This window comes from Colletes gigas, unplaced genomic scaffold, assembly GCF_013123115.1.
Source record: "Colletes gigas isolate AHSC1104 unplaced genomic scaffold, ASM1312311v1 Colletes_gigas_Sc00013, whole genome shotgun sequence".
Classification (NCBI taxonomy): domain Eukaryota; kingdom Metazoa; phylum Arthropoda; class Insecta; order Hymenoptera; family Colletidae; genus Colletes; species Colletes gigas.
This window is the reverse complement of record NW_025106642.1, coordinates 4,985,348-5,012,615: the sequence shown is the minus strand read 5'-3', so window position 1 is coordinate 5,012,615 and position 27,268 is coordinate 4,985,348. Positions and strand designations below refer to the sequence as shown.

The 27,268-nt window shown below is 43.6% G+C and overlaps 2 protein-coding genes across 2 annotated transcripts in view; both read right to left on the bottom strand.

The window, feature by feature from the left end:
- LOC122399487 (FH1/FH2 domain-containing protein 3) overlaps positions 1-12,704 on the bottom strand; it is a 250,892-nt gene extending 238,188 nt beyond the window's left edge. The window contains exon 1 of the mRNA XM_043400189.1: positions 12,393-12,704. Coding sequence (XP_043256124.1) covers positions 12,393-12,557 — 165 coding nt within the window. The 5' untranslated portion in view covers positions 12,558-12,704. The remainder of the gene's footprint in view (positions 1-12,392) is intronic.
- LOC122399303 (dentin sialophosphoprotein-like) overlaps positions 12,593-27,268 on the bottom strand; it is a 44,584-nt gene continuing 29,908 nt past the window's right edge. Inside the window, 9 exon segments of the mRNA XM_043399893.1 lie at positions 12,593-12,743; positions 17,095-17,140; positions 17,142-17,211; positions 21,371-21,406; positions 21,481-21,580; positions 22,130-22,352; positions 22,900-23,759; positions 23,842-25,157; positions 25,756-27,112. Of these exon segments, the coding sequence (XP_043255828.1) occupies positions 12,727-12,743; positions 17,095-17,140; positions 17,142-17,211; positions 21,371-21,406; positions 21,481-21,580; positions 22,130-22,352; positions 22,900-23,759; positions 23,842-25,157; positions 25,756-27,112 (4,025 nt within the window). The 3' untranslated portion in view covers positions 12,593-12,726.

The window sequence follows — 27,268 nt, the reverse complement described above, 5'->3', positions numbered from 1 at the left end:
CTTTGATCAAGTTTACAAATATCTTATGTTTCATATGTTTTCCAATGTCTCTACGTTCCCATTGCATTTCCTACACCTGACACACTTAAAGCACTCGCCAGTACACGAGAGCTTTGTCCAATCCGTTCTGTATCTGTTGCAAAGAGAAGACGATTTCTAATATACATGCTCTCGCTGAGTCTCATTATATTTACATGCGGCAAATTTGCAAAGAAAACTAGAACGGAATCGCGCGATGACTACACGGTTTTACGAGTCACTGTACCTTCGTTTAATTCGAAAGTAGAAGCAAAGAAGCGTGCATAGAAACAGGTCGATCGTATCCTGGCTAGAATTCATTGTTTCAAATTTATTTCCTTTAATTTTTTAGCTTCATGGTCCTGTCATCGAAAGAGTCGATGCATATTTCTACAATGCTTTTGCGAACGAAAGTTATCGAGAAAATAGCAGATATCAAGGGTTTCTCGGTTCCCCGATAAGCTCGTCGAGAGTCGGTGACTGAGAATACAAAGAATCGAGAACTAGGAAGAAGTGCATAACTCAATTTGGCGATGAAACGGTCGCGGGAAAGATTGCTCGACGAGGGAGCGGGCGATTCGAAAATCCTATTCGCGAGGAGCTGGTGGCCGAAAGAAATTCCACCGTCAAGGAACACGGTGCTCCTCGTGAATGAAACTGGACACTCGGTCGTGGAGCGCGAGCTGCATGCACGGGGCCGCAACATTCGTGGCGGAATGCAACGGAGACCCGTACCAGTCAGCTATAACTATAAAAGAGCCGGCTGACTGGGGCTATAGCTGAAAGAGATAGGTAGGCAGGTCGAGCCGGTAGGCAGAGACCGTCTATCAGGCGACTCTGCAGCGTTACGGAGCCCAAGGTAGCGAGATCTGTTCGCGGGGAGAGATATCGCGACGATGACGTCACCGAATTGTCAGCCATCCAAAATTCGGCGAAAGTTCAGCGCTACCGGTCGCGGATATCCACGAAAATAGTCGTGGAACCATGTCACAGGTGTAGCATGACCGAAAATTCCGGTTGGAAATTCGAATTGTATTATTAGAAACGGGGATAGCGTGGATAATTATAACGATAACGATGTAGGTCCCATAACACTGCGATTTAATGCTTGAAATTGACCACCTCTGGACGCATTTTGCACCAAAAACTAGTACGCGTTATTTGGTCCCACGAGTAACGAATTTCAGTCACCGATTCGAAATTAGGTTAACAGTTTTCCTTGAATTACTCATTTCGGGTTACAGTTACGTGCATTAACGCTTTCCCTCCGGAAACTTTGATCGAACGTGATAGTTGCCTCTTATCGCGAGTCCGTGTTAACGAACACTTTTAGCGACCTCTCTTAAACGCTGGTTCGATCAGAGGAATTTCAAGATTCGTACAATAATAGCAGCCCGATGCGTCACGGAGTTAACGGTTCCGAGACCGTTAATGAAAATCTTCTCAAAATTCATCTTTCAGATTACATCGTTTCTCTCGCGCGAGAACTACATGCATCTTCGAGGACATTCCTCGCGAGAGATTGTGTTTCTCAATTAAAAATGCAGCTGTTAACTCGAAAACCGAGCGTGTTATCCAAGGATCGCGTTTAACTCGCTGATGACGTATCGTTACGATCCACGTGATTTATAATTACTTCGTTCGTGATGTACCGCTATATTTAGTGGTTATTTCGTCGATGACGCGTTACGTGCTGCGTTTTCTGACCATTGTTTACAACGAGACTGCCACGAAAGATGACAAATGTATTCCCAAGAAATGTTGGATAACCCATTTTGATCTAGACATTCATTTTTTACGTTTATTATTTTGGATTATTGTTATCTTTGCAATAGGAAAGAAGTAACGACTGTGAAACTCTATGGTTAAACATTTTGGAAGTTGAGGCCGGATTTAAAAATTCTCTGTCAGACGAAATCCTTTTTGAAAACCTTGTATAGGGAACGTTTCGATATCTAATGGACAACGGAACACTGATTGCCCGTGCAATAGAAATAATGGATTCGGTCGATGGATTTTTAGCCCAGCTTAAACGCGATATTTCAAGAAGATTAATTGCCCATTGCGTTTTCTATCGGATTCAATTGTCTGTTCGAGTGTAGCTTGATGAAAATGGAAATAGCTACAGTGCCGAGTTTTACATATCGGGTGACTCATTGTCAGTTAACGTATGCTGTATATGGTAAATGGCAGAACTTGTTTTATCAAAGGTCTGTAACATGTTCGTATAATATATTGCTTGTACGCGATCGAAATTACGTATGCCAACATTTTTCGGTGTTAAACTTACAAAACATTGTCTTGAAAAATTTAATTTCTTGTCATGAATTATTCTTATGAAGTGATCGACACGTTTCCATACGAATTTTCTTCAACAATTACTACATCGAGGTTATCGATCTTAGTTCAAATAAAAATATGTAAAAAATAGTTTTAAAGTATATTTCGAAAATAATAATTTAATTCCCACAAAAAATATGCAAATAGATATCGATATTGTTGAAAAATCCTTCTATATTCTAATTTGAAATCTGCGTAGATCGTGTTCTGTATAAACAAACAGGTGTTACGAATTCTTGGAACTTCAAGCATACCTTACGGTTGATTCGTTTTATCCGTCAAACCATCATCCGACAAAATATTCTTCGCAGGAGCCGTCAGACGGAGCGCTGACAAAGTGTTTATACTTCCATGCAAATCCCAGAGAGGTATATTTCGACGAATGAACGACGCTCGATTGCTTGACGGATTGCGCGAATCCATCACAAGTATCTCGCGTTTTACGATCGAGTGGTCGAAGACCCTCCGGGAGTCATAAAATTCAGCCAAAGCAAACGTCACAAAATATATTATCGCGTTCTTTGCCAACGACTTTCATCGGAACAATCGTTTCTCTATGTTCGAACACTTTGCAGAGTCCATCATCGTCTTCTTTCGACGAAGAAAAGGATGGTCGTTGAAAATAAATACGACGAGGGTGTTCGACGAAAAGCCAAAAAATAAGAACGTTCTCGAGTTCGTAGAAATGGAGTTCTCGCTGTATTAATCGATTAATGCTCGACTCTGGTGACGAGTAGTTTCAAAAAATTTCGAGGGAAGTAAGGAAACAGCGACGCTCGCGGGTGGATAATACGCGGCGCGCGACAAAAAGACAGAGACACTCGTTTTTAAGCCGTCTGCACAGCCGAGCGTGGCTGTATGAATTGTCGAATGAAACCGACCGTGGCGTGAATAACTTTTCGCTTTTCCCGGCTTTTCCGTTCTCGCGAAGCGCCAGGGCAATGCGCGGGAATCGTTAAACGCAAGAAAACCTCGACGCGGAACAGAATTCAAAATCCACCGAGAAATCAAATTTGAACTATGCTACGGGGCAAAAAAAAATATTACAACGTACGATAATATTTCAAAAGTGAATATTTAAGTCGAAAATTTAATTGACCAATAGCGTGTATTATCGATTTTAAAAACACCCATATATTAATTCCAGGATAAAATTTCTTTCTATAAATATTGTCTACTATACTTTGAAATATTCTTGGAGAAAATTGACAAGTCCAATTCAAAGGAAATTATTCCCTTAACGGTTAGATGAGAATATTTAACCAAGGACCAATGAAAAAGAATGGCTAAAGAATATTTAATAGCACCCTAAACAAAAGTTTGGTCTAAAAATGAAATTGTGTGATCAAAAAATAGCGGAAGCGTTAGCCTGACGAGTTTTGTATCGCTATTTCTGGAACTTATTGCAGTAACAAGGAAAAGTAATCTTACGAAACCATAGTTGGGCTCGAGTCGAAATTGTAAATAACGATTTCGAGAAATTGAGCAAACTTTCGTCGACACGTTTCTGCGGGTCAAATTGATTTACCTCGAGGATTTTTACGATGCAACTTATAACGCTGAAGGGTAAATTGAGCAGAGACTGAAAAAACTTTCGACGCTGCGGTTTGGCGAAAGAGATTTTTACTTTTTCGCGAGCAACGTCAACAATACTGGTTCCGAGTTGCGTGGCATGGTTTCAACGACCTAAATTTCGGAAATGTATTGTCACGTACAGCGATTCACGGATCCTACAATTTGTAACTTTTGATTCTAACGAAAATAATTTTAAACTATTTGGGGAGTCCTGATTCTTGAAGATTTTTATAAAATATTAATTATATTTAAGTGTCTGAATCTGGTGATTGTTCCAATTATCTTGACGATGTTTCAGAGAGTTTGACAACTCGTTCGAATATTCTTAACACTAGAACTACCAAACCAGTAAAAATTACCCATTCGTAATTTCTAATAAAACTTGTAAAAAATTTACTCGACTGAAGTTTTGAAAATTTATCGTAATTTTCTATAAGAGAATATATAAACACTTATTTCCATTGCATTATATATTTCTTCGCGTATCTATCGTTTCTAGCGATAAACATAACTTCAGAAAATCCTAATACACGTAATCCTAAAATCTTCGTTCATATGACATTCGTTTATTACTGCAATAAGCAGACATCGTACCCCTACATTAGGAACTGCGCAAATGAGTACTCTATTAGTGAATGATTTACAATAACGCGAGGGTTGAAGGACTTCGAGGGGATGTTGGCGGAGTTCGGTTAATTGGGACACACCGGGAACGGAACATTTTGGACTAATTAACCGACTGTCCAATTATACGAAGTTTTATGATTATTTTCACGATCGATTCGATTTTGAGGATTCGCCACAAATAAATGGTTGTCGCGAGTAATCGAGAGCTTAATTAACAGCTATCCATGCTGCTAAAATTTTTAAAAAATTCATAGAGACCTCCTTTTACGTTTCCTAATGATTCCTACCTCTTCGTTCCTAGATCTTCGATCGTACAAATCTTTGCATACAACGATCGGTGTTGGTACAACCGAAAAATTGCATTTGAAGTGTCGTTGGCTAATATAATTATAGGTCGACGAACCTCGGACCAAAATGAGCACGATTATTTTCACGAACGATTCTCAATTTTGAGGGTTCACCACAAACAAATGTCTGTCTGTCTAGAATTTTTTAAAAATTCATAGAGACCTCGTTTTACTAACGTTTCCTAATGATAATTGTTAGTCCCTTTAATCGAGTTCCTAGATCGCCGATCGTACAAATGTTTACATACAACGACCGGTGTTGGTACAACCGAAAAATTGCCTTTGAAGTATCGTTGGTTAAAATAATTATACGTCGACGAACCTCGGACCAAAATGAGCACGATTATTTTCACGATCGATTCGATTTTGAGGGTTCACCACAAATAAATGATTGTCGCGAGTAATCGAGAGCTTAATTACCAGCAATCCAGAGCTGTTAGAATTTAAAACAAAATTCATAGAGACCTCGTTTTACTGACGTTTCCTAATGATAATGGTTAGTCCCTTTAATCGAGTTCCTAGATCTTCGATCGTAGAAATGTTTGCATACAACGATAAGTGTTGGTACAACCGAAAAATTGCCTTTGAGGTATCGTTGGTTAAAATAATTATAGGTGGACCAAAATGAGCCTGACACGCCTGCGTTGCGCGTATCGTCTGAAAATTCTCGTTGCAGTTCGTCAATCGGCGATCTCAGCCGGCTAATTTCGCAAGAGTGGATAATGACGGCTAACGATTGATTTCGTTCCCGTTCTGACACGCGTCAGAAATCCGACTAACGACTCGGCGGTACCGTAGGCCGGTGCACGAGAGGTAAAAAAGGCCCGTCGGTTCCCGGGGGACGGGCGTCCCAATGGCCCCGTGGTGATTTACGTCTCTTTCTGGTATCGTTATTCGGTGGCACGACGGCACCCCGGCGGTGCACTTCGCAGTCCATTGCCGTGCGGCACGATAAGCCGGTCGGCCATAAAACCGAAATTTCGCAGCCTCCCAAGTATAACGCCGCCATAAATCGCAATCGTAACTCTCCATTACCATTCAATAGGAATGCGGAGCAAACCGGGAGGAGGTGGTGGAGGGGGGAAAAAATGGATTGCCCGTAGCCGGTGTGCCGGCACTGATCTTCCGCGCAGGACGAGACGGGCATGCTCTATTTGGCATAAAATCGAACGCGGGACGCGTTACGACGCCCGGTCAACCGTCCGGAATGCGGTGCCGCTTAACGCGCAATCTAATTGTAATATTATGTAACGCGGATACCTTGTTGCCGCTTGAAAAAGCTCCGTTTCGTTCGCGGATACACGATCTCCCACGGATTCCCGCGTTTTATCGCTCCCGCGACATCGCCGCCTCCAGTATTCTAATCTACAATTTTATATTTTCTCTGGTCTTCGTAAAGATTTTCTTTTTTACAGAAAAAGTAGACCGATGACCGGTTGTAACGTTATAAATCTCTCAAAATATACAGGTCATTTAACACTTTCACCTTAATTTTTCTTGTAAACTACATGTTGTATAAAAAAATTCTTCAAAATGCAAACTAAACACTGTTAACCATTTTATCGATATTTTAACGAATAATTTTAGTTTTCTAGCAAGATACGTCTTAATTATTCAGGGTGAGTCGTTTAACTGTTTCTATAAAAAGATCTATTCTACACTTGACATAAAAATTTTATTCTGATATCGACGAGAGAGGTTATTGAGATTTTTTGAGGAAGCTCGAGTAACCAGAAAACAAATGGAAATCGAAAAAAATATTGCACACGAAAGTTGCTGAATCTTTCACGAAGAACAACGCGAAGTATTTTGCCAATTTTTCCGAGCTACCGAAAAACGAGGAAAGTAAATTTCGACTGCTGGCAAATAAACAGGAAATCGTTATTTCGTCGAGCAGAGCAGAGCGTATAAATATTTAACGGAACAACGTTCCACGAACTGTATTTTGCAACAGAGTTCGCGTACCCGCGCCGCTATCTCTTATATTCTTTCGCGTTGTCTTTCACGAAAACCCTCTTTTCTCTCGCGCATTCTGTCGTGTATGTTAAAGCAATGCTATGCTCCGAATTTATGAGCAGCCTGTACTCGGGAGGTGGAATTTATAGTTCGCATTCCCTCGAATTTATCCCTCGGAAAATGTAATGAGACGCGCCGTTGAATTTATGCCTACCGCTCGCGCGATTTTTTTCTGCTCAAATGATAAATATCTCGATCTACGATCCGGCGACCGGACGGTCAACGGGCGCTACTTGAAAAGTCACTCGATCATTTTCCTTTCACCGTGATTGACGCTTCAGCCTTTATCGCAACAAAGATACGGTCCGATAATTATTGCGATTTCATTGCAGGGCGAGAAGAGACTTCGCTGCTACCTTCGTGAGCCTCGTAAAAGCGTTGCACGAATAATATACTACATCTTCCAGTTCATAACTTGAGAATTATTTACGTACCGAGGAACGCGTTACGCTATTTCGAACATATATTCCGGACAAAAGTTCCTCGAAATATCATTCGACGGAATCTATTACGATATTTGCGATATTTATAGCAAAATAGCAGATATCAAGGGTCTCTCAGTTCCTCGATATACGAGATCTAGGAAGAAGAGGTTAACTCAATTTGGCGAGCGATCACGAAAAGATTGCTCGATCAGTGGGTGCATTCGAAAGATATTAAAATATTATTACGCTGATGAAATGGAGTTTCATGGGTCCGTCTGTTCTTATTTCGCGAAGTGAAAACAAAAAGGGGTTCGTCGCGCGACAATTCGAATTATCGTTACTTCGTAAATATTTGCATTGAAAACCTAAATCAACGGTCGGTTATTGACGTTGTAGTAGAATAAATATAACGCGGGGCGCGTTCGGCTCGTAAAACGCGACGCGAACTCGTTCAACGGAGTGACTTCAATCGACGAACCGAAATCCTCTTCGAGAATTTTTTGCCGCGGCCGAACCGGTCGGCTTTAAACGAATCGAAGCTGCGTCAAGGATGCCTTTGGAAAGGGCGAGGCCGAATTTAACCGCGCCAAAGGACAGGTAAAAGAGTTACACGGAAAGAACCCTACCAGTGTTCGCGAGATAACCGGTACACCGGCACCGTACCTATAGGTATATAATGCCGGGACCATAAACGTACTTTTTATTCCTTTTCCACGAGAGTAACGCTTCTTGATCCCGTTATGTCGGCGAACTGCCGAAGGAGGGTCCAAAGAGAACCCGACCAGCATCTTGCGGAACGCTCGAATCTTCCAAGGCAGGAGGCGGCATCCGAAACGACTTTAAAATTAACCGTATCGTAATTTCCTCTCACGGTCGCGATAGAATTTACTCGCCGTTGTCGTCCCGGGACGATGAAAAGAGGAAGAAAATCGTCACCTGGAGGCAGTTTCTCTGAAATGCCGGAAAAGGATTTCTCCATTCGCGAGAAGAACGCCCGATAACTCCAATTACCAATTTATTGCGACGACTCGATTCGCTCGGGCAAGAAATATTCCGAGATTACTGAAAAATGCCTGTCGAGGAAATAAAATCCGACGTTTCGTATGCATCGATTCCAGCAACGGTGGCCCGATTGCACGTTGCAACCATTCGACTTTTTGACGAATTTTTGTATACTATATCCACACAGTATAGTGTTTGAGTTCTAATATTGGGAACAAAATCGAAACTATATCATTGAAACACAAGTTTTTCAATAAAACAGATTAAATACGGTGAAATTGAATTAATAAAACGATACATTAATTTTTTCACATATGGTACTTATTAACAAAGTTCACAAGTTCTTGATGTCAAGTTTCACAATCTGTGGGTGGTCTGTGCAACTTGTGCACCTTTCTAACTTCCAAAGCTCGACAAAATTTTGTATAAAAAAATTGCATGGTTTGAGGTGAATTTGTCTTTTCTATAGGTGAATGTATTCTGGAGATCTGAAGGTCAATTTTGTTTCTTTAAATGGAATATTATACTTTTTACACCAAAATATGGAAGAATATTAAATTCTGAGTAAAAAAGTGTCGATCTGCATTGGCTCTAAATCTAATAACTAATAAGCAATTTCACTTTATTTCTTAAAAATATGGGCTGAACAAAATTTGTTGTTTACAATATTATTTTCCTGTTATGGTTTCTATCTCAAACGAGTGAGATACGTAGGGTGGGTTATACGAGACAAACCATAAAGAAAAAAAGAAGAAACGATTCTTTTTCGCCACAGAGGGTGATGCAACATGTTAAACGTTCGGGTCCCACAAGACGAGCAAAGAATTCAAGGAAGGTTGACCGCAGACTTTCGAGCGATACCGTAAGCGCGTCATGCGCGACGGGCGTACGATGCTGCAACGCGATAAATATGATCGGTGAAAGTTCATGCAAGTCAATCGTTGGTACGTCGCGTCGGAGGACGGGGCGTTTTGAAAAGTTACGATTACTTCGAGACAGGTCGTTGGAGCTCGGGTCGAATGCGGAAGGAATAGCGTCGCGACGTTGTTATACCGGGGCTGTTCCAGCAACGTTCGCGAGCGTTGCGACACGGCGACGCAATTGGGTCAAAGTGTGCAGTCACGAAGGTGGCCGGGAGTCGAGGTTTCAGCGACGCTGCAGTAATCGTGCATTTAACCGTGCACCGGGAATAGTTGTGGCCGAAGGGCTGTTCCAGAAACGATGCAACGAACAAAGGAACCACGTGCACGCTTCTGCGACCGTGTCGTGTGACCCGAACCCCTACGTGGCTCCCTACGGTATTTCTCTTTCTGATCGTGACGGAGCAACGTACGCGCGTCTCCGCGGACAGTTTTGCATAAAGTGCGCCCGCACGGTCGCACGATTGGCTGAATGAAGCGCGTTAGCGTGTCAAACCAAAGCACCACAAAGGTGTCGCGTCTACAAAGCTATCTCGACTCGATCATAAAACCCCTTGACTCGAGACCGCGCCGGAACTAATACGGACCTTTCGTGTATCCAGTCCACGGCGTCGAGCGTCGAAATCATATCGATAGGACCGTAACCAACCACTTTGTTCCGTCGCTTAAATCGTTGGACGATCGAGAGATAAATTAGAACAAAGAAGCCTCTCGAAATTATGAAAAAATTCGCGGGGAATTTCGAAGAATTCGAAGCTATCTGATGCTAACAGAGGCTGTTTAAAGAGACGATGGAAGCGCTCGCGACATGATAAATTGGAGCAGAAACCAGTTTACACGACTTAATGACCGCTTCTCGGAATACCGGGCGACCAAGGAAATCGAACGTTCCGTGCCTTTTATTCTGTTTAAGCGAGCCGCTGATCGACCAATACGAAGACAGTACCGAAAGCTACGGGAACTACTAGAGCAGGTATGTCGGACGCCTGCTCGACCTATATTATACATTCGGTGTTCTTTTCCTCTCTAAAGTATAGTGGGAACTTGTACCGTACAAGGAAATGTTACAGGAAGCAATGAAAAAAGATCGTGAACGAAGGAGTAGCATAACTAGTCGTACGATATTCTACAAAGGCCATAGAGAAAATGTTTAACAATTTAAATAAAAACTAAAAATAAATGAAATAAAACAAATAAAAACAGTGTCAAATATTTAAAAAAAATAATATGTTATATTTTTCAGAATTACCCGCAAAAAAAATTTACATTGCGACTCGTTTCTTTTTAACTGAGCGATGCAATTAAAAGATAAAAACGATATTTTTGTTTAACCATAACAGTTCAAGTGTCTTGTAATTTTAAAATCACAATACAGCTAATTTTAACCTAATCTTTGCACTTTGTAATACCCGTTCTGAAAGTCGCGTGGGCCCGAACAATCATCGAGCGGCGCACTATCGTAGCAACGCAGAGTCTTATCGCTGAATAGTTCGCGATTGCTGAATGTGCGCGTCCCGCGCGAGTTTGCACGAGTCAGAAACGCTCGAATCGTTAATTTGTAAATTAGGAGAACCATCGAAAACTTTCTTATCTCTAGAAATTACTCCGATCGGTAGCGAAACTATTATTTACGAACGTTCGCAGTATATCGTTTGCACGAGATGTCATAAGATTTCAGACCATTAAAACGTGAAATAGAAACAAGAAGAAATATTGTTCGCGAAAGTATAAAAAATATAATCCACGTTCAACAAAATTGTACTTTCTTGCCACCTTCGTTTGCCAAAAAAAAAATGTTAATTTGAATATCCCGGGTGACGGGCGAGAGGCGCGCGAAGTTTGAACGCGTACATGAAATTTTTACGCATAAATTATGCGACTCGTATCGAAGCGGATTTCATAAATATTAATATCGCGAAGGAAAATTCATCCTCTGCCCTTTGCCCCCCCACCACGGTCCCCCGGTTTTATTCGTGGATATAAATATATTTCCACGTGCACGTTACGGCGAAGCGTGCGTCAAGGGTGAGCTAGGTAAAAGGGAAACCTGTCCCCGGCGGAAAATGTCTGCGGTCTCGAGAATCTTTAACGTAGTAAGTGGCTGCATTAAACGAGAATCCTGTTTACGATGAGAAAAATTTCCAGTAAGTATAGTCTACCACGGGGAGAGGCTCCGTTACAGATGGATTTCCCCGCATTACCGTACAACCACGCGCGCCATATTTTTACCCCCATCGCTGGGAAACATTTGCTTAAACACCTACTGGCGCATTCTTCTCGTTACCATTCAGAGACATTTTCTATAACATCGATGGTTATTTCGATTAACTTGGAACTCGTACTAACTTTATAACTCACAGAGTCATTCATTTTTTAGAGTTATTTTCGATTGGGAAAACTGGGCAACGGAAAAAAAAAATAGTCTTTCGCCAAAAAACCGCGATGAGTGATCTTAGCCACCCACCATGTTCATCTGCTATGGTGATAACTGGACTGCGGATGTTTTAAGGGAAATTTTAATTTTTAAAAAACTATAGAATGATGTTAATAGGAAACTTCCATAAGAAATATGGAATTATTCCATATTCTAATATTAAACATACGATAACAGTATCAATCGTAGTCTTGGCGAAGCTAACCTGTTTAGACAGCTAAACTTCTTTAGCGGTTCTCTGTATTCCTTTAACCCTTTGCACTCCTATGTCGAGTGTGATTCGACATCAATTTTTATCTCAGGAGCTCCCTCGTCAACCAAAGAGATATCGTACACTTGAAAGTTACAAAATGCAACAACAGTGTACATAAAACAGGTAAATTTCAAATAAAACACTTAAAGGCGTTGGGAGTTGCTGGTAACAAAATTGAAATATAATTCGGAGTGCAAAGGGTTAAAAAGCACGAGTGTTATACGCATTTCATAACATACGCGATTAACGAGACTTTTGCACATATTCTGCAACTGTATTATACATAGTAAATAAACAAATAAATAAATATTCTAAACGTAGCATTAGAGTGAGAGTTTCTAAGTAGTTGGTCCCCCGACGCCTGTCTTGGTATGTCCAAGGGTTCGTTCGTCGATAAAGAACGAATGAAAAGAAACATGGAAAGATGAAACTCACCCTGTGAGGCGCCCGTAGAAGTCGATGCACCGCCGCGAGCTGGTTAATTAGTGGCAAGGTCGCGCTGAAGGTGTGCACAGGCGGCCTAGGTGGCTCCGGATAGGAGCTCGCATAGGCGAACGGATCGACGTCATTCAGATATTGCACTCGGCATGTCAGAGACATCTCGCGGGCCCTCTGTTTCTCGGCCGTAACGGCCGATTGTCCCGATAGCCCTTTTTCTTCGATCCAAAAAAGGCAACACACAGCCCTGTTTTACGTCGCGAGTCTCACCGGACCGCACGACCGCTTTACGCGAACGCACGAACCAGTTCGTCGTACCGCCGATTTATTTTCATTCGAATCGCCCGGCTACAACGAGAAAACGAACCTTGCTCTCATTCCATCTCTCTCTCTCTCTCTCTCTCTGTCTTTCTCTTTCCCTGTCTCTCTTTCTTCCCTTCGCGCCATACCGCTGTTCCTTTACCCCTTTCCTGTCCTCCTCCTTTCCCCTTCCCCTCCACCTCACTCTCCCTTCCCGCCCCCGTCGTCTCTTTCTTCCACCACGCGTTCCATTCGCGTCTACCGGCTCCGACGACGGAACAGAGGCTCACGTGAATACCTTGATCGCGGTGAACCGATATTCTTTTCTCTCCGCGTGCTTCGTTTCACGTGAATGAGAACGACGACGCGCCACCGCGGAAAGCTGCCCGATTTATTTTCGAAACTCGCGCGACGGGAAAAGGAAAACCTATCTCCGAGCGAGGGGTGGTCAAAAAAATGCGCGGGAACGACTGTGCAGCGCGCTCTATCGGCGTCGAATCGAATCGAGACACGTATCGTTCGAAAGCCGTGACCTTCCATTCGTGTTGCATTTTTCTATTAATTTGAATTAACCTGAACATTCAACAACAATCAAACAATTTTCAGATAATTATGGATTCTGCTTCTTCGATACGTAGAGGAAAAATTTAGACTTATTTTGTAAAAAATGTCATGTACCGATAACAATGTAAAATGTACGTTACGAATAAATAATATTATTTTTATGTAAGAATTGCAAGACCTCAAGACTCGAACAAAAGTGTCTAATAAACTCTTATGGTTGTTACTATTTTTTGACCACCCTTTGTGTTTCATCTTACACGTTTTTGCGTCTCTTTGCATTTCGACCGAACGCGCAAATGGCGTTTTAATTATACCGCGAGCGTAGTTTTCGATTTTCGTCGTCATTACGAGCGCTAACGAGAAACGCATTTTCGTTGAGATCGACGGTCACGAACGTAGGCACAGACGGTGCCGGAATAAACAACATTCGACATTTCCGTTTGCGCGCATGAAAGCGACAATGTCGGAATTGTAACAACCTTTGACTTCAGGCGTCCTGGTGAATAAGAAACCTCGTCGTTTCCAAACGGTCGATGACCTTTAGATTTTCCTTTCACTCGTTTGTCGGCTCGTTGGTCGAAAGCGGGAAGATTGGTAGGTGTAATTTTCATCGTTTACCATCAAGGTCACCAACACTATGGAATATACCGTTCCACCGTGTTTTAAGAAATACGCGATATCGCGAAACGATCGTTTATCGAAATCGAATATACATACATCTGAGAAATCTAGTCTTTGAAAAGATCTCGAAAGAAAAGCGACGATAAAATGTACACCACGAAATTTGTTTACCAAGTATTTATCTTTTTCTTTTTAATCGATCTTTCGATGCTCCGTTATAATTGAAGTTTTTGTTAATCGTTGGCAAAGCAGTCGTTTTACTTTTGCTACGTATTTCCAAGCTTGCTATTCAGGGATAAACGGAGGGAATTTTTTCACAATTTTGTAAGTTGTTACATTAACACATTACTGTCTGGCGCCGCCGTAGTTTGAATCTCGCCTATGACCAGGAAAATATCGCACTAGCGTGTTAATGTGGTATATTTATAGGAATCGCTCTAAGCATAAATCATGCTGTTACAGGGTTTCCAAAACTGTATTTCGCGTAACGCTAGTATTTCATAAAAAATTAATAATTGTGCAACGAAAAAATTTTGCATATTTGCGTACTCCAATTTGTGAGAAACTATCCGCAAATAATGTATATCGTTAATGTACGAAGTTGTTTCTATATTTTTTTTTTTAAATTGCTTACGCAATGCCCTAAGGAAACGCGGATAATCGTGTCTCGTTCGAATGGACACGACAGGATAAAAACGATGAGGAAACGTTACAAAGTCATTAATAAATGAGTCTGGCGGGTAAGTGAAATTTATTTCACCAGGAAAAGAATATAAGATTTCAGCGGTATAATAACGTGCAAGCGAATGACGCCTACAGTCGTTGCAAGGCAGTCTGCGGGAGAGGTACTTATACGGCTTGCGCCACATAATACCGTAATATCCTTTTTTCCCTCCTAACAGTATAAATATACAACACATGTGTACATTTATTGTCAAAAAAGAATAAGGATATTAAATCTAAAAAAGTCCTACGGTCGAAAATTATTGCATGTACTTTGTATAATAAAAATAAAACGCGACAAACTACAACGATTACGTAAATAAATTGACTAAAATTCACTACGAAAGTTACTATCACTTTCGTTGATATTATTTATTTAGTAACGTACAAAATTATAATGTTTTAAGTACTTCTACTCAAAGATCGTTCTTCGATCAAAAATATGAAAAACAGAAGAAATTGACGACCCTTCTTCGGGTTAATAAAATTCATCAAATTGTAAAAAAATATCCTCCGTTCAAACTCTGACGTTCTTCTGGAGCAACGAAGACAAAAGCACAAACTACTCTGGTTCATTTAACTACAATATTAACATTAGAACTACTAATATACTAATAATATATTTATTTGTACCAAAGAAATTAAAACGATAGATGCTTCAATGCAATGGAAATAAGCGTTTAACCAGATTTGTTAAAAATTACGAAAGGGTAATTTTGACTGCTTTGCTAGTTCTAATATTAACATCGAACGATGCGTAACCTTGTAACGAAGAGAAACAGAATCTCGTTTCTGATGATTTTCACTTTACGGGAACGGAGCAGAATCTAACCTAACTGCGGGGTACGGTTGCGCACGGTATGCGGGGAATCACAATACCGCGCTAAAGCGCGCGTGGTCCGACACGTCACGAAAATGGTGGAAACAATGCAACGACGGTTCTCGTATTTCCGTGGACCGCATCTGGTCTCGTTTGCAAAGCGCGCCAGGCACGAGGAATCGCTAGAAAATCGCCGCGCGGCTGAAATGAATTTACGAAGTGTCAATTATCTACGCATGCCGACCCGTCTCGTCATCCTCTCATATTCGCATTGTTCTTACCCGGCTGCATGGGCTTAGCTCCTCCGCGAACCGGCTCGATGAAGAGAAAAAGCGAGACGGGAAGAAATAGAGAATAACAGAGAAACAGACAGAGCACGCGAAGCGACAGAAAGGGAATGAGAAAGAGGGAAACCGAGACAAGGATGGAGGGAAATGAGGGGGAGGGAGATAGAAGGGAAAACGAGTCTGCGCCATGCCACGAATGTGATCGTGGTGCCCGTAGCCGACGAAAGATTCACGATTAAGATGCGATCGTAACGTAAGATCGTGCCCGAGAGGATTTCCAAACTCGTCCGAATCGACGAGTCCCACCGTGTGGGTCGATGTTTTTTCTCGCGTACGCGAACGGATCCGATGGTTCCACGCCGGTGCCAACTTTTCTGAATACATCGTCGCGTGTCAAAGGAGTTTCACCGACCGCGGGCTTTCTCTAATTGTTTTATTATACCGGACGAATTTTTCGTTAGAAAATAGGAATTCCTGTCGAGGGATTCCTGGAACGGTCTGTAGAAACTGGCACCGGTTTCTGGAGGAATTTTAAAAACGCGAATGAATTTCGACGACCATTGTTCCGAGCGAACGATGTTTACATTGCACGCTCGTGAAACGCTAAAATCGAAAAGCGTGGAACATTTCGAATTTCTCGTTCGAAGATCGAAACGTTTCCATCGTCGATCGAGCGACGAGAATTAACTGACAGCCGGATCTGTCGGGAATCTTACGTAGGAGAGGATGACGTTACAGAAAACACGGCGGTGGCGAAGGTGAGCGACAGAAAAAACAAGACAGCACGGAACGGCGAACGCGAACCGGACCTATCGTCGTGCACTAACTAACTTAGCCTCCAAAATAAATAACAGGATTGAAAAGGAGCGAGAGAACGGCTGAGCCGGTCGAAGCATTCAACGTTCGTAAAGGGACGTACAAAAGATTCGTGCCCGTAACGCCTGCGTCAAAACACTTCTGTCAATGTCACTTTTGACCGTGCATCTAATTGGTGACTCGATCCTCGCGTCACCTATGACACCGACCAGTCATGAAATTATGGCGTTCGTGTCGTTCGTACGACGAAATCGGCGTTTAATTTTCGTGGCGTCTGGGATCGCGAATCGGAACGGAGCAAGAGTACATATATATGTATGTAAACGAACCTTCGAACCGGAGTCTGCGCGACAAAAACTCACCTCGAGTGAGCGCGACGACACGCGCGCTTCCCGCGCACGGAAACGCGCGTCACCTTTCCACACGATTCACAGGGACAACACACGACCAGGGACACGCGTTAATCGACTCGATGCGTGGACGAAATAACGCGAAACCGCGAGACGGGAAAGGAAAGAAGAGAGACAGGAACAATCGAGCACACAACCGATAACACAACGTGCCTTACCTCGCGAGCGGCTGCCGCGACACTGAACGCCGCGGACACCTGTCGCCGCTAAGACGACGGTGGCGCCGCCACGTGGTCAACCCCCTCCCTACTCCGTCTCGTGTACAAAGAACACCCCAAACAGGATACCAACGGCAAAATGATAAATCTGAAGCCCTTCCAAGCGTCGTGTCATTAAAACTAAAAATCAGTTTACAGAGAGCTACGAAAATATTCAGACACTGGAATATTTGTGTTCATTGTTAACTTAACTTGACTTTGTCCTCGTATTTTATAGATGGCGTGTATCTGCCAAAGTTTATCGAATTTAATTGAAACTTTCGCAGAAGTATTTTCAGAATCTTTAACAATTATTGCCAAGTGAACAATCTTGTTTTTATTTGTTCATCAGAAATATAGGTTTCTTTTCTCATTCGAAAAAAAACAGTACTGCGACTCTCGACAGCTTTATTTTCAATAATTTAAGAATGTTTTGGGAGCTATTATTGCCATCCCTAAAATGCGTTTAATCTAATTACTATTGGACATACTATTAATTTTGGAGTAATGCCATTGCTGATTATCAAATATTTTTTTTTTAATGGACAATATGCAGTAGAGACCTGTTTGAGGGTATTAAAATATGTTTAGAAAAAAATTACAAAACGTACTTTCCATCCCTACAGGTCTCAGTTTGTATTTTCGTTTGCTACTCCGATTCCAGTTATGGTAGAGTAATGGTATCTAGCAGTGAAAGTTTTATCTTAATCGGTCCAGTGGTTCTCGAGTTTATCATGTACACGCATGCATACAAATACACGACATCCAAATGGACTAATTTATGCGATAATATAGCTTATTCTTGCATAAAATATGGTCAACAAAAATATAAAAATATACCTATTAAACAAAATACTGTAATTATCGTGTTACGTGAATAGATAAAAAATATTTAAAAACTTATTTGAATTATTTAACATTTCTTCCTATAAAAATTTTTGCATTCTCTGTTACGTTCTGTACTTTTAATAGTACGAATAAAATGTTTCTATTTTGATCATACACATGTTCTACTGTATACGTAGCACGTTTTGGAGATCGATGAGTAGGCGAGAGTGATAAATGATTTTCACTTTTAGTAACTGCATATAGCGTGCAGTCAACATCGCAGTATAACCAAGAAAACTATGATTCCCAGTGTAAAATTAAATCAAACGATATAAAGACTATACTAATATTGGACTAACGTGTCAACATAGAACGTCTGGAAAAAATTTAACGTAGCATAAAAAATTTAGTTAGTATCAAGGGAGATGTATGTAAAAACCTGCAAAGTAATCGTAAATTAATGCTTCTTATGATTGAAATGACAGTGTTTTAAACTTTCCTTGCAAGTGAATTTAACGATTGTTCTATTGACATAAACGCGTATTCGTACATTTCTGTGCGACTATGTACACATATACGTTGTTTCACATCTTTGAAAGTACCATTTAAGTGGCGTCCACATTAGGAAATAACTCTGACGTTACGCAATCAGCGCGTTAACCTATCAATGCCTGCGACAGCATTAATGCTCGGAAGTGAAGGACCCTAATTAATGGACTTTCTGTGGCTTCCAATAACGTTTCAGATAGGCTTCGTTTCAATGAATATGTATAAACGAGAATGTGATGAAAACTACTCCCGAATAACCAGTTACAAAATTATTATTCTCATCGATTCCATTTAAAATCAGAAAAATATGTGACCACTTTTTGTAAAGTGAGCTATGGGAATCTGACGATTTGAAATATAACTCAAATACGTATTTATTGTTACTCATTTTTTTAACAAAACGTTTTCCAAATGTTCCCCGCCATTTGTCAATTATTTTTCTACGAAAACGTTGATCCAAAGTTCTGTACCCACAACTTATCGTAATTTAGCTAGAAATGGCAAATGTTGAAACGACGACGGATTAATCGCCGCGTAATTACAACCGAGTACTCGTTTTTGAAAAAAAAAATTTCCATCACAAGCGCACAATTTACAGCAATCCGTTCCATTGTCGCTAAAATGGCGTCCATTATGCAAGCACGCAACATGACCGTTTCTCGCCTAAATGCCAATATTCGCAACCTATTGTACTTTAAAAATCGTCAGGTTCCCGTGACAAACTACGTAAAATATCATTCCCTGACATTACAATGTAGCATGAATCATAAAAAGATTTTATTTCCAGTACATTTTGTCGCGTGAATGGAAACGCATATATCGCCCAAAAGCGTTCCGCGACGCGTGCGTGTTTGTCGGACATTAATGCGCATAAATCGCAGGGAGCTTCTCGTAACCGCAAATTGCTTCTTCCACGAGTAACTTGTACACCGCAATTTATCGTGACAAACTATTGTCGTAAAGCATCGATTGGTAAAAACTGGAGAACGTTCTTTCACTACGTGGTTCACTCTCCCGCGAACATGTTTAATTTACGAATCGACCAAAAAGCGTCCTACGTAGGGGCATTAAGTTCCCGCAAGAAAACGTCAAGCATTACGGTTGGAAAAGAATTAGGAAACTCCGCTCGTAGTCATTTACAACGGCGTACCAAGTACACGGACTCGTCGTTTTGCGGTCAACCAAAAACTAGCGATATCGTCGTCAAACAAACTTTATCCGACCAGCCGGAACGACCCCTTCTCCTAATGCCCGTTCGAGGCTACCTTCGCCGCGTAAAACCCTTAAATGTTTCCCCCAATCCCTTTTTTTTCGATTCCCCGCAAGATAGCGAGGCCCCTGCCAAAGGGACCAGCGCCGTCCAGCTATTTGCTGGCGCGTCGTTTTCAAGGGTAGAGGTTTCGAGGACGTCTCGTTGGGGACCGAGGAGCCAAATGAAACGGCAGGGATGGTAATTGTGCGGTGAAAAAATAATCAGCTGGCGCAGCACGTAGAGCGTAACCGTAAGTGCGGCGGTGCTCATTGTTGTCACGGTACTAGGAGACCCTACGAGGGTGACAAGCTCACAAAAGGGGCTGCTGGACCCATAGAAACGTGATGGGAGGCAACGCGCGCGGGAGGGTGCCAACGCAGCGATAAAATTCTATAGTGTGTCGGGGAAATATGAGTGACTCGGCGACCGTGGACAGGCGACGAAGGAACAAAGGGGCTGGCATTACGCGAGTCAATTCCCTTTTCTTAAATAATTTCTAAATTAACCCCTTGTGGATTGCTGTGACCGTGATTAGAATTATTTTTAATTTTACTGAAATATTTTGGCTAATTATTATGTGCTCTTTGATTCTACTTAGAGATATGCACAATTCCACAGCAATGAATTTAAACGATTAAATAGGCGTCTCGAGTAAATTGCCTTCCTAGGAACATCCAAGATAAATATTACCATAGTTTAAATGGCTCGAGTTTACCGTACAGTGTGCTCTGAAAAAGTCTCGTTCAACTCCAGGAGCACAATGCACTGATTCTAACGACGAAAATATGTTGTACAAACATAGGTTCGGAAGTGTTACCAAGATGCAACCTTTCAAATTTCCACGTCAAACAAAATGTTTAGCGAGAAAACTTCGCACCCTCGTCTCGTAGATTATCAAATATGTTGAAAAATATTTTTTCCGAATCCACACAATTAATACGAATGTTTTACTGTATATCGAGTCTACAGGGAACGCAAATTGCGTCAACGAGGGATCCGCACGAGTTAAATATAAATTGAACAGCGAAACTTAGGTTAGCAATTATTCCGAATGCGAACGAAACGCGCACGAAAGCCTTCGTGGACTTCATTCCGCGTAATTAGAAATTCGGTTCGCTTCTACGAGAATGAAGATAAAAAACGTTGGAGGGGAAGTGACTCCAGAAGACCCCTTTGTTGGTAGCACTTTGCGTGCAAAACGGAAAAAAAGAAAAGGGAGTCTGGAGCAACGGAGGGTCTCTTTTGGCACATCCCTCATGAGAAACAATAATGTCGCGCGCGCTACCACTCGTTCTGACGTTGTCTGCCCACCCTCTTTACGTCTCTGTTCGTCTGGCTTTTTCTCGAGTACGCGTCCTCTTATCCATAGTCATCTACACGGCTTTCCTTCAGTTACTTACTAAATCGTGAAAAGAATCGTACGCGAACAACGGATGCGAAAAATCGCGCGGCTGGAAGGAGACGGGAGAAACGAAACAAGCGCGCCAAACTTTGAACAAAGTAACGAAACGAACGGAACTTTGCAAAGAGCAAGGAAAATTGTATTAATTCGCGAAAGCGTCTCTTCTGATTTGGGATGCGGCAGTAAAATTGTCGTGTAAACTTACCGGAATGTAACCATCGGGCTGAGGCCTCTCGTTGTCCCTGAAGAAAATGTTTGCAATTACGATCGAACACCGACGAGTTTTGGGGAAACACGTTCGCTAATCGAAACATACCGATGCCGTCGTTGGATCACTGGCGTCTGCGGCGTGCTGTCGTGAATGATCACTTGGGTGGCGTCGATTTCTTCGCATTCCGAACTCTCTTCCGAGGAATCTACGCGAGAAACGATAACGACGTGAAGCACCAACGAGAAGAACCGCGTTAACGATAATTAAAGACGCCGTTTGGAATCGGGGCGAACGAACGGAGCGCGAAAATTCCAGATGTTCCAATGTTCATCACGGTTAATTTAATTCAAAGGCCTTCGAGGCTCGAGTAGCGATTACAAGCCAGCCGTCGTTATGGCTCGTTATTTCCCGGCGCCCGGTAACTCAAATTTCCTTTCATCAAGAGAATTGCAATTACCAAAATCTGTTCGTACGAACTGCACCCTAATCCTATCAGCGATCCTTTCGACAGTGTGTATGCGTGTACCCACAATTCAACGCCCGTCCATCGAGCATACCGCAATTCCCGAAAGGAAGGATCCTATTGATTCTCTTCAAAGGGACACTGTCCTCTCGTTAACGGACCCAGGTTCGAACTATTCTAAACCCGATAGCGACCGTGCTCGATACAGCTGGTAATTCTGCTGGCACACGATGTAACCACGAACGCGCACGCGGTCGATTGCAAATCGCGTTAAATTCGTTCGGAACTCACCCTCGTCGATGCGCTCGCGTTCACGGAAGCGCGACAAGACAGGGCTGGGGCAGAGAACCGCCGAATCGCCCAACAGGTCGTCGATGTTGGTGTGCTCGCCGATGAACAGAGGCAACGTGGACGGCCGTTTCCTTGGCGACGATCTTCGGGGTGTTGGCTGCACGTTGTCGTAAGGCGAGTCCCGTCCACCGTAATTGTCCGGTGGATCCGGAGGATTTTCTACCTGAAAACCGCACACGCTTCCTTGTACCGATTTAAACCGCGATAAATATCTTCGATCTGCTCTGGGACTCAATTTATACAAAATGTTTCAAAAATATGAATACTTAAAGAAACGTCCTGCGTACCTGACTTTTCGAGTTAAAAGGTCAGAATAAACAGTCTAGTTGGGAGAAAGATAGGTCTTAAAAGACCATCTCCCGCAATAGAAAACTGTTGTTCTCTTCATCCCTGATACAAAAAGCAAGGCACGCAGGGCAACGTTGCTACATATATTACAGTCTTGATTTAATTTTATCGACCGCGGTATCTATCTTGAAATTTGTTAAAATAATAACAAGATAACTGAAACAGATTCTCAACGACCTCTTGATGTACCCGGTAAATTTCTTAATCGAGAGGCGGAGACTCGATCCCGCCATCGGGTTTGTTTTCGCGCATCATGCACGCAAGCTTTAAAGATTTATCGAGTCGCGTATTATCCGATCGGGGCGTCACCTCGTCAGTTAGGGACGGTTAAATGAATAATGCACGATATATGATCAGTTTACCCCTTCAGGACTGGCGCGATCCCCAAGTGGCTCGTCGGGCGGAGGAGGCGGAAACTCGATAGGGAACCTAGAGAGGCTTCTCTTGGCGTATATATCAGGTTCAGGGTTAACGCCAATATCGATTCTCTCGAACGACTCGGACGAGTCGGAGGTGCTGTTCGAAGTTTCCACGGGAATCTTGACGACACCGTCAGGTACGTTCGACGAGCTGTCCATCCACCATGCCTTCTCGCCGGACTCGATGTGCCTGATTTTGTTTATAGTTCTCCCGTACGTCTGATTATCGTCCGCCTCTTCGTTGTGACTCTTGACGTTCGTAGTTACGGGGATAACTTCGATTCCTTCGGGTACATTCTCTGGATCGTCGCTCATCCACCAGGCTCGTTCCCCGGATTGCTGATGTTTGATGCGATTCCTCCTTTCGCTGGACCGGGTACTGCAACGACTGGACCCTCGTCTCGATAACGGAGATGCCGGGGCAGATTGTTTCTTCGGTTCCTCCGACGGGACGTTGTCGTTCGCGTCCAACCACAAAGCCCTCTCCCCGGATTCCTGCCTCCAGAGCGTCGAGCGCGATGATTTTCTCGATTTCTCCAAGGAAACGCTGTCGTTCCCGTCCAGCCATCGCCCTCTGTCTCCAGAGTCGTGTTTCGAAACTACCGAGGAGGAGGATTGTTTCTTCGTTTCGTCCGACGGAACGCTATCGTTGGAATCTAACCACCAGCTTTTCTCCCCTGATCCCTGTCTCGAAACCGTTGAAGATTGTTTCCTGGCGTCCTCCGAGGCTACGCTGTCGTTCGAGTCCAACCACCAGGCTCGTTCTTCCGAGTCTTGTCTCCAAACTCTGTATTTGTATTTACCTGAAAGGAAGCAATTAACAGAAGTTTATCCCGATCGGCTTTTTACCTTCCAAACTGGTCAAATTGATCGTAAACAACTTACCATCGTCAGGCAAGGTACCACTGACGGTCGTTTCTTGACTGATATCGTCGTTACACACGCTTCTGGTTTCGACACCTTCAGGAACGTTGTCGGAGTTCGGGTCCATCCACCAAGGCTGTTCCCCGGAATAATCGCGTTTCACCCTGGCGCAGCTTTGTCTTCTGTCATCGGTTTTCTCCGAGTTCGCGGCACTGTAGCTCCTCGAACGGCTCTTCGACGCGGACGCCGTGGTGTACTCCGATTTTTTAATATCCGAGCTCTCTTCGTTGGAGTCCGGCCAACCGGACGACTTGCCGGACTCGCCGGAATCCTGACGTTTGCTCTTGAAAAGATTTGTTACCGGCGCGAGTGCTCTGGTCAGGAACGATTTCGCTTCCTCAGTCTTCCCGGAACGGTCGCTTCTCGATCTTGGACTGGACGGCGGTCTGGGCGGTTTGTCCATGGTCAGAGACATCTCGTCGGCGGACGACGCCAACACGCTGGTCCTGGACGATCCCGCGCTTATCTTGCCTCTCTTCTCGCAGAACGGCGACTTGGACGTACGTCTCTTCCGTCGTCTCGATCCGGGTCTCTTCTGCTTCGTGTCGTCGTCCTCCTCGCTGCTGGACGAGTTCGAAGAATTGGACTCGGTGCCGCTCGAGCTCGAGGTCCCAGTTTCCTTCTCTCTTCGTTCGGACGGCGATTTCGAGCAGCTCCTCGACTTCTCCGGCCTCGTCGAGCCGCTGGAATCGCTTTTGCTCGTCGTGGTCTTCGACATGCTCGATGGCATTCTCAATCTCGATCTGTTCGATTTCACGGAACTCGCGGATCCGGACGAAACAGCCTGATGAATTGGTTCGGAGTTCGGTTCGGATTGCGAATCTTGAGAACTGACGGACATGCTACGTTGGCTCTTCTTCTTCCTGCTGTACTTGGACTGCGAAGGATCACCGTTCTCCATGTTCAGCGTCGACTTGCGGAAATCCTTGTTTACGTACTTCATAGGCAGGATACACTTCGACGCGGTTACCGTTGCAACGTCGGTCTTCGGCACAGGTGGTTTGCCACGAGCATCCGGTGATCCGCCTTGCCTCAGATTCACTGACGACGCGCTCGAACCGACGGATGACTTCCCAGGCGATGGCGGCGGCGTCGCCTTTATTTTTGAACTCTGACTCGTCACCGAACTGGCTGACGACGATTTCGATCTGCCAATTGGCACATTTACAGCGGAACCGTCCGACGAATCGGTCCGCGTCATCTGACGGGACAGATTCTTCGAGGACCCGCTGCGCGATTGGGGGGTCGTGGACCGGCTCTGCGATGTCTGGGGACCACTGTTCGATCAAAAATGCAAAGATAGCTATAGTCTTGATCGTAGGAAGCGTTAACGATAATGTTCGTGGCAAAATTTCAAATTGGAAACTAAAGGAACATTGAAAATGTTGCAAATTTCTCTCAACGTCTTACAAGTGTCAACATCCGTAAGATTGTTCCATTCAAGGTTGCTTCGTTCTCGACAATTTAATTTTTTCTTCTGGATTATTAATGATAGACAGACTTTATTTAAATTCTACGATTTCGCCTTATAATTACAGGGTAGAGACTAGATTCTACAGATGAAAACTATAAAGAAAAGTTCATAGAAACGTACATTCTATTCCACTTTGTTTTCGAGATATGACGAGTTGTATGTTGGTATAATTATTTCGAAAGATATTAATAAATGAATTATGCTTATCTCACTGTGAGCAAGTACAGTATGTTAAACAAGAAAGGAGTCGAGTAGGACGTATGTATGTCTATATGAATTTTTTTTGCTATTTTTGTGTGTAGAATCTAGTCATGGAGTGTATGATCTACGACTGACCAATATTCGTACCGTTCCTCTCAACCGATCTATAAACTTGGAAAACAAATAAACCGACCGCTCACCTGTGAAACGACTCTTTCCCAGACGAAGTAGTATCGCGCTTCGAAGAGCTAATGTCCTCGCTTCGTTCTTGACAATACCCCTCGACGATCCTCGAGGTTTCAACGAGTCTGGGCAACGAGCTGGCGTCGGAGTTAGGCGTGGAACCCCTCCTCTCTCTGAGCCCGTCGGACTTCGTGGAGGAACCTGACGAAGACTTGACGATCCTGACATCGGTCTTCGTCGCGCCACGACCTAATCTCGGTATAGACGGTCTTCTTTGATTGCATCCCTCGCTCTTGGACGCGGAACTTTCTCTGCTGTTCTGCCCTTCCTCGCTCCTGGAAATACTTTCCCGGGAGTCTGGCGACTTCGCAACAATGGCGGCCCGTTGCGGCGAGTTCTCCCTTTTCAGGACCGTGGAATCATTGTTGAACGCTTTGGTGCCGGCGAGGCGATTGTTTTTCGCTTCGGTCTTCCCGCCGGGACACGGTCGGGGCTCGCCAATTTGCAATTTACCGTCCGTTTGATCTCTGCTGGTGTTCTCGTGCCCGATAGCCGCGGACATCTTTGAGACGGAATCGGGTTTCACGATCGGCGAATCGGCGCCGTTTCTCGAGTAACCCAGCCCGCCGTACACTTTGGTATTCTGTTCGTTTTGGTTTCTATTTGCGTGAATCTCCTGACTAGAACTGGGCGACACCTTCGAGACGGATTCGTTCCTCGAAGCGATCGCGTTCTCGTTCGACCTGCCGTACGCGAAACTGTTCACCCTGGAATTCGTCGCGCTGCCACCGCCTGCGTTGAATCCTCTCCCGTACACGGGAGTTCCGCTCGAATTCGTCGACGAGAATTTGTCTAAATACGACGACCAAGGCGTCCCGGATACCCTACCGCCGCCCCCGTACCGCGAGTACCTCGATCCATCCTCCAACCTGTCGCATTGAGCGTCCTGGTCCTTCGATTCCGTCCTCCTACGCGCTCGAATCACTTCCTTTTGATGCGCGATCCCAATGTCGGCTCTTCTGCTTCTCACGAACGAGGAAGACGCCGGTGGACTCGGCGACGTGCCTCTGGTAACCATAGTTAACGTCACGGTCTCGTTCTCCTGAAGTCTGCTATCTGCCTCGAACTCTTCGGGCTTCGTCGAGCTTGCGTACGGCTCCTGGCTCGTATCCTTTTCCGATTTGGTCTTCGCGGTGTCTTCGTTCTTCGAGTTCGCAGACGCAGGCTTACTGCCTGAAGTTCGGAACCTGTCCGATCCGGAGTAGCTTATGGCCGCGGGAACTCGGTCGTTACTACTTCTCGACGAGAGAAACCTGGAACTGCTTGTCGAGCCGTATCTCGAGGAAATCGGCGCCGAGCTCGATTCGGAAGCACCTGCAAACATATTCGTAACAATTATTGAATACGGGAGGATGGTTTCTACGTTATATCATACGATATATGTAATTCTAAATTTATTATAATATCTATATTTTTATATTACATCTATCTTCATTTTTCTTCACAATGAAGACGAATGCTGTAGCATTA